Source organism: Daphnia magna, linkage group LG3 (assembly GCF_020631705.1).
Source record: "Daphnia magna isolate NIES linkage group LG3, ASM2063170v1.1, whole genome shotgun sequence".
Lineage (NCBI taxonomy): Eukaryota > Metazoa > Arthropoda > Branchiopoda > Diplostraca > Daphniidae > Daphnia > Daphnia magna.
Genome location: NC_059184.1, coordinates 13333256 through 13347555, shown reverse-complemented (window position 1 = coordinate 13347555; position 14300 = coordinate 13333256). Strand labels below are relative to the sequence as shown.

Sequence of the window (14300 nt, the reverse complement as noted above, 5' to 3'; positions counted from 1 at the left end):
GATAGAAGGAAGAGATGCAAATTTCGGCCAGTTCGATATCGATCCGCTTTCCAAAATACAAACCCTCCCCCGCCACCCGATACATCTTGAAATTCTTATCCACCTCAATGCCTCTTTGCATAATTGAATAATCATTACACAACAAATTCACGCACTTTTTTTTTTACACCAATAAAATAAAACACGAGAAAACATAAAAAAAACAAAAGAATTGCGATAGAAAAGTAAATGTCGTCAAGCGAAAAACAAAAAAATCTAATCGATAGCGGGGGGGGGGGAGCTTGATGAGAAGATGGCGCTGTGCTGACGCCGTACAACCCCAGAAAAATATATTCCGTTTATTCGAAAAGAATAAAACAGAAAAAAAAAAAAGAGGCAAGTACCCCGATACGTAAAACTCAAGTCTGTTCCTCCTCCTCCTCCTCCGTTCTCGCAGCGTGAACACAACCCACCCACCCCACTCTCACCAAAGAACTCGCCCTATATGCACCGATGGATAAAGATGGAGTGGAAACCTCTTCGCAGAGGCGCTAGCGACGGGCTCTGACGGCCCGTGACGGAAGAAGATGACACTACACTCCACACACATCCAACTTATCTTTTATGCCACCATACGACTTAAAATGTATTTTGATTACATTATCTCTCTCTTTCTCTCTTTTTTTTTTTTTCGGCCTGCTGATGATGACGATAGGGAGAGGGGGGGGGTCACATATCGTCAAGTTTTGCCCCGTCTGAAGGGTAGAGAAGGAGGAGAGGGAGGGGGATGACGAAAAACAGGCGGGTTTGTGTCCTCCAATTGATGATCAATCAAGAGTTACACACACACACACACACAGGAGGAGGAGGAGTGGCAGGCAAAATATAAAATAAAAGAGTTGCTGCTGCTGCTGCTGTTGGCGGATACACACACACACATAGACATTGTGTGTGTGTGTGTGTGTGTGATGGAAAGAGATTCGGAGCCTCTTCTTTCCACGACCGCCCCATCCTTTTTTTTCTTTCTTTAACAGCAAAAAAAAAAGGGGGTGTGGAAGAGGAGGACTTTGACTATGAACTTTGATTGAATTCCTTTTTGCTGCTTCTTCAGCCATAGAGATAGAGTTTTGTTTTTTTTTATATTTTGAGTGGGACATGGCTTTCCAATCAAAAGGTTAGGAAACCTTTCGCATTTCGAGTTTTTGACTGCCATTTTATGATTTTGCCCGTAAAAATAAAAAAAAATGTTTAGATACAAATGGAGACGCGCTTCACCTTTTCGCTTTAGAAGAAGAGAACGTTGGATGAGGGAAAAAAAAATATTTTACCTTTCAAATTTCGATCGTCGTCCACCTTGTCGCCCGTATCACAGATCCCGCTCAGCGTTTCTGCTCCTGTGAAAATGGCCAAAAAAAAAAATCCAAAGATGAAATACCGAAATACATTCAAGAGAAAGAGAAATGTTTCGATTCGAGCAAACGAAAAAACAACAAATTATATTAATAATAATTTGAAATTTGGCTCATATCCAACAAGCTTGTCATCTAAGTATTATTTTTAAAAATTTTCGCTGCGCCGTTGAAAAGAAAGAATTGAATCCGTCACGGGGAAGACAGCGGCAACGCTGTAATATTGCGAAAATGAAAAATAAAAAGCGCAGCAAGATGACGTCGCGTATATAAATATAGGACGAAATTCAGTTGCCTCATAAATCAGTTGACACACGTGCGCGTTTATAAAAAAAAAAAAAATAATTGCGCAACGGGATTTTAAATTTTTTTTTTACAGAATAAAAATTAAAAATAAAAAAAATAATAAAAATGAAATAATTCAGTATACCATGGCTGTTGATAAAGTTGGCCAAGTAAAGGTCCAATTCTCTGACCGAAACGTTGATGTGATAGGGATTGACACAGAGGCCCGGATGGAGGCAGTCGGGCGACTTCTCCAGCCGTTCGCCGTCCGTGCTCTCCAGCGGAATGGCTTTGAACAGGATGACCATCACCAAATCTAATCGCCAAACCTGAAATGTGTTTCAATTTTTTTTTTTTTTCAAAATTGAATTCAAATCCCAATTGATCATCATCACTACCACACACGTTTATGGACCTGATTGCATGGATCAAGAATTTTTCTATTTTATTCTGTTGATTGATTCATCTCATTTTCGAATTTGTGGAAGAAGAAGAAAAAAAACAAAAGAAGGTCGAACCTTATCAGCTTGTCTGAGGCAATCAATGCGTCTCATTTTGCCTTTTTGGTCCGGATTGGATAGGACGCACATGGCCGGCTTCTTGCCCGTGATGCTCAGCACAAAATCTTCACGGCATTCCTGCGTGATGTCTTTGCGCAGTTTGCCCAGCAGGCGGCTGGCCCACTTTTGCTTCACCTCAGGTTTCTCGTTCTACAAAACACAAAACATTAGTTGATTCCGAAATATATATATATTTAGATTTAAATTGTATTAATTCGATTTTGTGTTTTTTGTTTTCCCCCTTAATTCTAAAAAAGGAGAAAAAAATAAAAAACTATAAACAAGTCAATAAGTGCTGCATGTGTGTCTTTCTGCCGCCTTTAAAGTTTCCCTTCCCTTCTCTCTCTTTCTCTCTCTCTATTTTATATAGCTGTTTGATGGTTTTACGACGACGGGCGCCGGTGATGCAACAAAACAACACGGAACATGTTTCCAGGCGTTTTTCTTTTTTCTTCTTCTTCTTAGACATATAGGACATGGCACTACTATACGGCAGCTGCATTTTCTGCTCGTAGATGAACACACAACGAAAGAAAAAAAAAAAAAAATAAGTTTCTTTAAATTTGCATACGAGACGAGTCTCTCTCTTTCCTTATTGTACGCGTATCCCGATGAAGAAGAAATGATAAAAACCAAATAGACACACACACACACAAAGAGGAGAGACTGTCTTTCTTTTTGACCTATAGCATCGCCATTAGCTTTGGTCAAATATCAAGATGCCACTTTTCTTTGTTTTTGTTTTATGCTTTTCTGTACGTTAGAAATTGTTTAATCGGCAATCGAAAAACTAAATCCATTCATCTTTAATAATCGCAATTTTTAATTTAAAGTTTAGCAACAATTTGAGGGTGCGTATCGATTCAGGCTCCTTAAGTCCGCATAGCCTCTTTTAATGATTAAACGTCTCGGTCGTCAGAGACGTTGGGCAGGGCCATTGCGTGACACGAGCCCTTCCCCCAACCCCCTTTTTTTGTGTGTGTGTGTTGAGGGGACACAACTCGATTGCACGGGATAGATACGGAACACACGAAAAATAAAAAGAAGGTATAACGGTGTTCTACGTAATCGAGAAGAAAAAAAAAATTTAGTTTTCAAAAAAGGAGCGAAAAATATTTGAATAATATCGGTTTTCTTTTTTTTTTCTCGTTTCCAACGGAATAAACGAGTCTCCCTGAAAAAGATAAAAACGTCCTTGCCTTAAGCGAAAAGGTACTTTTGTGTGTCGTGGATAGCCACAGCTAATAGACACACAGACACACACTCGTTTGTTTTTCTTTTTTCCATTTTCTCCTGACACGCAGAAAAATTCAAAAGAAAAAAAATAATTTGGTCTGGAAAAACACAACCGCAAACGACCGATAATCCGAAAACAGAAGGAAAAACGAGTAGAACAAGAAAACAAAAATTATAAAATTTATATATTAAAAAAAAAAAGGACAAAAATTATCAGAAAATTATTGAAATAATTCTAAAAATTTTTTTTTTTAAATACGCACCAAAAATTTTTTATTTTGTTCAACAAAAAAAAATTATGTGCGACTTTTATTTTGCAAAACGGAGAAAAAAAAAAAAAAAAAGTTTCTTGTGACCCAGAGAGAGAAAGCTCGACGGGATGGACGTGGGGCCGGAGGGAGCCTGTTCCTTCTATCTCTTTTCTCTATTTTATATATTCGTGCGTGTGTGTGTGATATTGCGCACGAGCAAGCTCACGAGCTCCCCCCCCCTTCCCTGCCTCCCGTGAGTGTTGCAGTGTATGATGACGCGGCGACCGAACGACGACCTTCCCAAGGCCCTCATATGCTAATGAAGTCGTTTCACGTCGTTCCCCTTCTCTTTTTATTTTATTATTACGATCTTTTATGTTTTTTTTTTGTTTTTTTTTTCCCGCGATTCTATTCGTTTCGTCACATTTCGTATTTGTATAAAAGAACATTTTTTTTTTTTTAATATCAAATAGATAAAAAGATATTAAATAAAGTCGCTAAATTTGTCAAGGCAAACATTTCGAAATTGTAGGCGGACCAAGAAAGTGGACGAGGGGGGGATGGATGACCTAACCAAGAGAAAGGAGGATAAGGTGAAAAGTGTATAAATAAAAAAAATAAAAACCCAAAATTCATGGGTGGAGAAAAGAAGGTTCTTTCTTTCTTTCTTTTAACGCATAACCCGGAAGTCTTTTTCTTCCCATATGCAAAAAAAAAGAGAGAGAGAGAAGAGATATATACTGACGTCATATAATATCCAAAAGGCAGCACACACACACACACACACACATCCATCGCAAAATAGCCCCGAAAAAAACTAGCACTCCCTTCTTTTCTTTTTTCTATCTCTCTCTCTCTCTCTCTTTTCATTTAATATCTAAAATATTATGTCGCCCTCGTGTGGTTCTCCTTCCTCTCTAACAAGATCGATGCACATCACAACATCAATCCTTCACCTTTTTTTTGAAAATATTTCGGTTTTTTTTTAGCACCTCCATTTAATGCGCCATCCGCATAATTGCATTCAACCATTTGAAAAAAAAAAAATTTTAACTGAATCCTTTTAATGTGTGTGAAAAACCCCACAACATTCTTGGGAGGTAGATGTACACAATTTGTTACGTCACGTTCTCCCTCCCCCACACATTTCGTTATTTTCTAATCAATTACATCAAAGATCAATCATTTTTTCACACTTGTACGAAAACTTTGAAAAATAAAAAAGGGATTTTGAATTTTTACGTGGGACGCTTTGAGTGAAAAAATAAAAAAAAATAAAAAATTCATTTAAAACGTAGGGGATGGTGGAGGAGGACGAAGAGTTACCAAACGGGAAGCTCTCTTTCGCTGCCCTGCTGAATATATAATTATAGAACTAGCTCCCCTTCCCCCAACCCCTGTGGTGTAGTGAACGCCGCTCCTGGGTTCCGCTTTTCTAGCCCAGCGGATCTAATTTTCTTTCCCCAAAGAAAACAGATTCAAAATTGTTCATTGAATCTCAATCCAACAGCATTTCATTTGAAGAACAAAACAAAAATTTTTGTTTGGCCTAATACGATCGCATTACGCGTAGAAATTATGCAAACGGATACGCGCGGAGAAAGTTCTCGTGTTGATTAAAAAAAAAAAACAACATAACCCACCCTCCTTTTTTTCTATCGTGCCACAGAAAACGGTTTAAGTGGAGCACACGGCGAACTGGCTAAAAGATGTTTGACGTCATCCGCAGATTATTCTATTCAGATAATACACAAACACGTCGCGACGTCTTTTTTTTTTTCTTTCTTCTTCACTTGGACGGATTTCGATGTATCCGCCCTTCTCCTTTTACGGGTCATGTGTCTCCAGGTTTCAACATCTTTTACGTTTCTCTAGGTTATTTCACCACCCAAAATTCCAAAACCCACCACATTATTCGTTTTTCATTTAAATGCTACCAAAATCTCTGAATTTACCGGGCAGACTTCACTAATGTTCCAGCCGCATCCCCCCCCCCTATATATACCAGGAACACGAAATTATATTTGTGTCTCCTTATTTTTTTTTTTCTTCTTCTTCGCTAGATAGACCCTTGTGCTGCAGGATGAGGACGGCCCTCTCTCCTTGGTATAAACGGAAAGGAAAAAAAAAGGTTTTTATTTTCGAGCTGAGCCTAAAGATAGGCTTGCTCGCTTTTACGCCTCCTGTTCCAGTTCTTCCTAAGCACAGCCGTCCATCTTATAATAAATATATATGGATATGTTATCTGGCTGCTTCAGCATAAACCTTCCCAAGTATTGAGGGCGTTCTTTTAAAAAAAAAAAGAAGGGCCTAATACGTCAAAAATACCAGTCGGAAGCAGAAGTCAACTCTTCCGGAGGACGTGTCCTCCTACCACACTGGGTCTTTTATCTCACTCGAAATCATAAAACAAAAACAAAAAAAAAAGGTACGACAGACTGGAACCTAAAGATTTTGAAAATAAGTGGTTAAGATTTAAATGTTTTGATACCTGAAGCTCTTCTTTGCAGCGACGCTCTTCTTCGAGCGACATCCGCTTTTCGTGTTTCTTAAAGTACTTGCGTTTGGCCGCCTGCAGGTTGAACCACGTGTACGAGAACGATTTTACGTGAGGCAGCAGCGCCTCGATGAATGGATGAAATTCATCCTAGAAAAATTCAAATAATTGAAGAACATTAAAACACACATTCAAAAGTATTTTGTTTTTAAACATGGAAAATAAAAATGTTGTAGTGTCTCATGGAAATTTTGCCCCTCCGGTTATGGAATTTTTTGCAGCTTGAATATATTTAAAAAGAAAAAAAAGAAACTGATACGCCACAAAAAGAAAAATCAGAAAGAGCTAAGGGGGGTCTCTTTTTTTCTTTTCGCTTTGAAGTTATTCCGCATAAATCTGACAATCGAGAGCTTTCGTATTTTTATGCCACAGAGACTCTTTTATATGTACGAATAGCTTGAGGTGAAAGAATAAAAGTTGTGCTGGCCATGCCCAGGCATTCTTTCGCGTCAATTCTTCTTTCCCCTACACCGTCACGTAAGCACAAAATCAGTTAACCTCGATGCAATTCTTAAAAATCAGAAAGACGTGATGGAAGTTGACCCACAAAAAACATTTTCGACCCTCTGTGGAGTATCTCCCTTTCCTAGACCTCCTGTTTTGTTTTTTCTTACAGGGGAAGAAAAAACTAGTAGCGACGAGAATGTAATGAATCAAACACGTCGGATAAAATGACACCAGTTTGGCAATAATAATTTAAGAAAAGGAAAAAAAAAAAACCGGTGGGCTTTTTTTTTTTTCTCGACTTTCTTTGTAATAAAGAAAAAGTGTTGGAACGTATAGAACAAGTAGCTCTGATTCTTATCTTGATGTCTGTTATTCAGCTCCTTGATAGACTGGTTGCTTTCAAAGTGTCGATATTTCAAACAACAAAATCGAATTACTGGATTCCTTTATTTCTACTTTCGCTTTGCTATGAATCAGTTTTGAAAGATATCAGTTACCTCAACGATTTGAATCATTTTAAAATCATCGTTTACTATTTCCTCATACACAATCTTCTTGACATGATTACGTGTTTGTAGTCCTATGTAATCCATGTACCCATAAACCTAACATCGAAAAATATCTGTTAGCTAGTGACGGAGATTGAGGTGCTGCGATCAAGGCGGGAAACAAATAACCAAAGAAAAAAAAAGGCACATCCATGTGTAAAAGAATCTAAAGGGAAAAGAAAAAAAAAAGAAAATGATATATAGAATCATCAAGGAACTAAACAAAAGAAATGCCTTTTTTTTTTCCTTTTCGTCCCGGATATATAGAGCTTGCTGGGGGTCGCTCGGATGCTCCGACTTCTTTTTCCGGACAACTACTACTATATACTACTGCAACATATAAAGAGAGAGAGAAGGAAGAGATAGACAAGCTAGACAGCTATATAGCGCAGGAGAGATTTTTTTTTTTTCTTCTCCTCCCGGGCCGGAGAGAAAAGAGGTTTGCGTGAGTGATGATCACTTTCTACATAGAGCCTATATTCTCTATATATATACCCAAAAGTATAGGGCCATGAGGGGTTGAGGGGGGAATCATCGTAAAGAAATCTAAAGGCACAAAAAAAAAGATGGGAATAAAGAAAAGAAGGAAATGTATATCTTCGATAACATTTCCTCTCTCCTAAAAGAAAAAGTGTTACATGACAGCAACTCTTTGCAGTCTACAGCATCAGTCATCGCCTAAAAGACTTTGGGTATTTTGTCCTTCGACAAAGAAAGAAGAGTAATAAAATCAGTCCTTAATATCGATACTATTAAACTTGATTTGTAATGGTAAGCCTCCCTACATATTGTTAGCCTACATTGCAAGAAAATTTTAATGAAAACGGATTCAAGGCACGTACCGAGAACCGATTGAAACCCGTTTCCTTTTGATTATTGACTTACAATAAACTGAAAAAAAGCACTGAACGACCTTGTGTTACTAGGCGTGAACAGAATTCCTGTTACCCTGAACGCGTGAATGTCTTGTCGAGAATAAGTATTCGTTTTCCAGATATATATATATGGGAAAGACGAATGAAAAGACATGTACACGACGATAGTCTCATCTTTCTCTCTACCACTTACGAATGTCACGTTTTTGCTCTACGATTCCGTTACGTTTTTTAACGTACACATTTCTTTTCCTATTACAGCCTTTTTTTTTTACAATAAAAAAGAATCTTATGAAAATTACATCTTTTAAAGGAAACAAAGTTTACCTCACGCGAAAAAAGGGAGTCGCAATTATGATGTTGGACACTGTACTCGAGGCAAAAACATAGGCTTAGAAAAGACTGGCGCCCAGGACATTAGCAAAAGGTTATTAAAATGACCCCTTAAGCATTTACCCCCTTTCCAAAGGAGGGAAATTATTGTCGAAACAATGGGTAAAATCCCTAAACACATTACCACCAAGATCAATTAAAATGACAAAATCAAAACATCAAAATGAACTGCATTTTATTTGATGTCATAAAATTATTGATAGTTTTAAAATATTATTATTAATCAGTTTTATTCTGTTTTTCGATGATGTTTATGGGTGATCTTTTGACTCGATTGATTTCTCTACCCCTCCTGTCATCCAGACGACCCTCGTCATCACATTGATGGGTAAAAGAAAACAAGACAGTGTGTGTTATATACATCGTAATTGACTTTATGAATATAATTGAGTTATTCGGCCTGAGGAGACACCCGGAAAAGACAAAAAAAAAAAAAGATTCTTCCTTCCCGTATAATATCTTTTTTTTTTGTCCCTGGTCAATATCTTTGTTGTTGTTTCGATATCGTATATTATAGGCTATACATTATTACGTCCACGATCCGGAAGAGAATGAAAGGATCAACTCTCATAATAAAACTCTAATAAAACCTCCTTAATATACAACTTTCATATCCTGAGCCCAACATCTCACGTGGTAATGGCGTCTTGAAAAAAAAAAAGAAAGAAAGGCCGCGTCCATTTTTTTCTTCCTGTTTAGCCTTTTTTGGGACTTTTGTGGTGTGGGTGTTGTTTGCAAGCGTGCTGTGTTACAAACAATGCTCACCAAATAAAGAAAGGAAAAAAAAAAGAGAGTTAATTACCATGATCATCAAGCAAAAAAATTGTTGGCCGTTACACGCCATTCTTTCCTGCCCATTTAAGAGAATTCTTTAAATCCATTTTTGACCTCGGTATATATTTCTGCTAACGTTCCATCATATCGCCTATACAATTTTCGTTAACTACGAGCCGATTCTGAATAATTCCTGTGTGCAACTCGACAAAACAAGACAATAAAGAATTTCTTCTTTCGAAATGAAGAAGAAATATGAAACTGTGAGGAATTCTTGATGGTGATGTACTGCCCCATGTTTTCCTTTTGTTTTGATTTTGCATTTGGGAGGAATGAAGCAAACGGCCACATGTATACTGTATAATATGACATCATTCCCCAACGTTCGATTCATCTCTCGTATTTATATATACCTGCTGACACCCGCATGATCCATCGTTACATTACTAAGTAGTCGTGTGTGTGGAGCTATATAATAAATGTGCTTGCTAAGAAATGCCTACACACACACACGGTGTTTTTCTTTTGGAGGATCATGGCCGATTTGTGTGATCCACGCGAAAAGAGATTCTTTTCCCTTATGGAGTAAAAGCGCGGGCGTCCTTAATACTTTTTTAAATGATATATTCTTTTTTGTTCGTAACCGATGGATTGTCTTTTCGTAGAATTCTCTCACGAACGGACATTTCAGAGTTGATGCGCCATCCATCACAGCTTATAAAGGTTACCCCCTCTGTGAAGAGACACCGTCCATAATAATTAGATGAATAAAAGAAATGTCCATGGTCGGAAAATGTATTTCTCTTTTCTCTTGAAATTTTCAAGTATGTTCCGCGTGCGGAAGCATCCATTGTTTTCTAGTCCTTTTATGGATGTTTATACACACTGTGTTCAACTATACACGATCCACTTGGCGCTCTTATTTTCTGAAATAAAATTTAAAAAAACAACAACAAAAATCCCGAATTTCATTTTGGAAAGTTAACGACAGTGCTGCCCTTTCCTCTTGCGGTGGGTGACACACCATCGGGAGTTTGTGCCGGCCGCTTGTAGGAGGAGAAACACTTGAAATAGAACCTTCCCAGAGAGAGAGAGACGCCCGGTAGATGTTAATTTACGAGCATGTGATATGCATCTGTCGACCAAGAAACTCCACCCTCCAATTCTTTCTTTATTTTGCGCATCGATTGAATACATCAAAAGATCCATATCAATTCCAAGTTTCTCTCTCCCAAATAGCGCATTACACCTTAATGAAATTATCCGTTAGGATGAAAAAAAGAAAAAAGAGGGACAATGTTATTACGTAGGGGAGTAAATAGTTGGAGAGCTTTAAAGTGAGAGGGCCTGACGTGCGTGCGTGTGTATTTATTCCTGGAATAAATATCTGCTGCCTGTTGTAAAAATAGATCACACCCTCCTCTTTTCCCGCTCACAAGCAAAACTGACGTGAAAAGAAACCGGGCAGTTACGACCTCAACCTGCGTCTTTTGCGGCGCTGCACGCACAATCCTTTTTTTTTTTTTCTTGTAAAAATAAAATAAAAAAAAACTCGCTTGAAAAATTGTATTAAAAGGAAGAAGAAGAAGAAGAAGAAGAAGAAGTTTCTCCGTCGGGTTCGAAACGCTGCTGGGCGGTAGACTGGAAATAGCCTGGACCCCGTGTACTATACTATATACCATCAAGAATTCGAGTATATAGTAGTTCTAAACTGCAGTGTATATGTATGCATAACCCCCTGTTTATCTGTTTGAAAATGGCCGCCGAAAATTCGTTTTTTAAAATGACAAAATCAATTCAAATCTGCGCTCTATAACTTTTGATTTTTTAATCGCAAGCTTTTTCTAATTCATTTCCGATGCTAATACGGCATATTACACCTGTATAGTATACGTTTTGTAACAAGGTGGAATGGAGGGGAGGAGGGGAGAAGACACGTTTTAAAAAAAAAAGGCGAATGAACGGCGTGTTGCGGACACTCGGTTTGAACTCTGCGGATCCAAGGCCGTTTCTCTGTTGGTGCAGCTATTTTGCATACATGTGTGTGTGTGTGTGTGTGTGTGGTGATATTAGAGATACGGGCACGTAAGCAAAACTTATTGCCGGTAACCTTTTCTCTCTTTCACTGGAATATAATTCACCCAAAAATGAAATTGCTGTACGGAATGAAACAAAAAGATGTGAATCGAAAAATGAATTTTTTTTTATATGCCATTTTCCCTGTATGTAATAATAATTTAAAAAAAAAAAGGGACGATGCGTCAAGTGGAATATTATAGAACCCCCGAATCAAGGCCGTCGACATTTCGCATGCAATCCACACTCTCTTCTTTCTTTTTCTTTCCCTGACGAATTATTTAACAATTTTTCTTTTTCTTTCCTGTCCGTGCGTCCTTCCGTTCATCATCACGGCGTATAGAGAGACGGAGATAGAAAAATAGCACTAGCAGCAAAAGGTAAGATATCTTTTAATGTAGCACTAGTCTTTATAGGATCATATAAGAAGGAGGAAGAAGAAGAAGAGAGATGAGACGGAGCTCTCACTTGACAGGTCCCTAAAAACCATTTCCAACGGGAATGATTGAACGAAAAGGAGTGGCAAAAAAAGAAACGAGATTTTTCTTTTCTCCCGTACTTTTTTTTTGTTGTTTTCTATCATCCCCCCGTGGAAAAAAAAAAATGATTTGGTCTTGGTGAAAAAAAAAAAAAAATTATATACACACACCCGACGACATAAGCAGACACAACAACAACAAAACATTTCATCTTTGCTGTACTAGTCAGAAAAAGAAAAAAAAAATCACGCGGGATTGAAGGCAAATAGTCGAGAAGGGACGATAGTTCAAGGCCGTTCGAGAGCCATCGGAGTCACGGGGGACCCATCGCCCTGGCTAATTTGAATATTCTTCTCAACATTTAAAAAAAATTGACATCAGACTTACCATGGTCATTTTACCGTAGGCACTCGCTGCTGCTATATCCGAGTTGTCATAGCGGACGGTGGCTATTTTGGCGCCGGTCTTGGGTCACTCGTTGGCGGCCTCAATTTCTTCAGTAGTTTTGTATTAATGAATTTGCGTTAAAAAAAAAACAAATTAAAGACTAGTTGAAATGTTTGTTTCACAGTCTCGTGTTTGGTTTTTCGGATGTGTGTGTGTGTCTGGATGGAGGGAAAAGAAAAAAAAGCTGAACTCGGCAAATAACGAAGAAATGAGGAAGTCCCGGACTCTTCCGCACGAACGCACAAAACAGCACGAAAACGCGTTGACACAGTCGTACCACTTTGATCAAACAAATAAATTCCGTCTGAAAGAAAAAACGAAAAATAATAATATTATAATTTTTCCCGCCCTACCAACAATTGTTCGCTAGTTTTGGCTATTTTCTTTCCGAACGGGGTCCGCAAAAGACACTAAACAAGTTTTCGACACAACACACACACACACACACGGCGTGATTGAACGAGACAAAACAAAAATGTTCGCTTCGTATTTTCATCACATCTCCAATAAAGTTGTTGTTGCCGTGTGAAAATGTGTGCGACGAGTCCACACGAAAAGGGGGAAGCAGAAATTGGCTGTGCAAACACCAAAGGGTTTCGTGCAAAAAATGGAAACCCAAAATTGAAAATCAGTGAATTGTTTTGGTTTTTTTTTGCTCCCGATGCTCGCACACACGCCGAATAAAAAGAGAGGACAACAGAATGGAAAAAAAAAATGAAAATAAATAATAATAACCAGGGGTTGAAAAAGGGGGGAAAAAGGGAGGACCGAAAAGATTCGAGCGGCCGTCACGGACACACAACAACAACACACTGAGCTCGGCTCACGCTACCGCTCGCTCTCTTGAGGGAAGGACGAGTGAGTGTGTGTATATGAGACACACACACACACACACACACCAGTTTTTTTATTTTTTTTTTTTATTTTATCGTGTGTGTGTACATTTTTTTTTTGGTAGCTCCTCCCAATCCCGCACGCGCGCGCGCGCATCATGTGCAACTCCCGAAGGGTTGGCGAGGAGATGGGTGGCCATCCCTATTGGTATTGGATTTTTGTTTGCGGGAGTTTTATTTTATTTTATTTTTTCGTGCGGATCGGATTGGATCACGAAACCGCATTCTCCCGTTCCTTCTTTTTCATTATTATTCCTGACATTTTTGTGTGTGTGCGTTTTATTCTTCTTCTTCTTCCTTTGGCTTCCTCATCTCGTCCGTCTCTGTCCCCCCCTTCTGATTCGTAGCTTCGTGATTCCACGGCATGTCCTCCTCCTCTTCAATGTCTAATTTGTTATTTTTCCCGTAGTTTTGATTTTTTTTAAATTAAACCCACCCAGTTTTCTTTTGTTTTTTGTTTTAAACAGAAATTTGAATTTCGCGGTCAAGCCTTTAGGTCATCAAATTCAATTCGAGTCTTAATTTTTTTTTTTTTCTAAATGAAATAAAGCAATGAATAAAATTAGTTGAAAAATTAGACTATTTAAAAAAATATATTCTTTTTTATTTGTTTTCCAAGGTTTCGATTATTTTTGCTCATCTAATGGTATTGCAACAAATATTACTACACTATAGCATCACGTAATCATACTTCCTCAGAAAAAAAAAAAGGGCTTTCGTGTCTGTGTAATTCAAGCGTTTAATGATTGGCTAATCGTTCATCAACAGCAGACTGAAGAAACTGACCCTTTTGCCGTGCCTCATCCATCATCGTAGTTGATTGTAATTCTTTTCTCTCTCTCTCTCTGTTTTCTTACTGAGCGATGGGGCCAGTTGGGAAATATGAAAAGGACCGGATGATGATGATGATGAAATGAAGAAAATACAGTCAACGCATTATTTAATTTCTTAAAGTTTATTTATTTATTTTTTATTTTTGAAATTTTTAAAATTTTGCCGATGGCATTTTTTCCCATTTTGAAAAAAAAAATAAAAATAAAAATAAAATTTGTAAATAAAATCTCATTCGGCGAGTTTCCCTTCGATATTTT

At 38.0% G+C, this 14300-nt stretch overlaps 1 protein-coding gene across 5 annotated transcripts in view; it reads right to left on the bottom strand.

Moving 5' to 3' along the window:
* Positions 1-13166, bottom strand: part of LOC116918531 (nuclear factor 1 A-type) — a 28136-nt gene extending 14970 nt beyond the window's left edge. For 2 of the 5 annotated variants that reach the window (XM_045171537.1, XM_045171538.1), the window contains exons 1-5: positions 12257-13164; positions 6212-6367; positions 2192-2383; positions 1819-2002; positions 1308-1373 (exon numbers count right to left, since the gene is read on the bottom strand). In XM_045171537.1, the coding sequence (XP_045027472.1) occupies positions 1308-1373; positions 1819-2002; positions 2192-2383; positions 6212-6367; positions 12257-12265 (607 nt within the window). In that variant the 5' untranslated portion in view covers positions 12266-13164. Of the gene's footprint in view, positions 1-1307; positions 1374-1818; positions 2003-2191; positions 2384-6211; positions 6368-8474; positions 8603-12256 lie in introns of those variants that run through there. The other 3 variants (XM_045171539.1, XM_045171541.1, XM_045171540.1) reach the window with 3 other exon arrangements.
* Positions 13167-14300: the final 1134 nt, after the last annotated feature.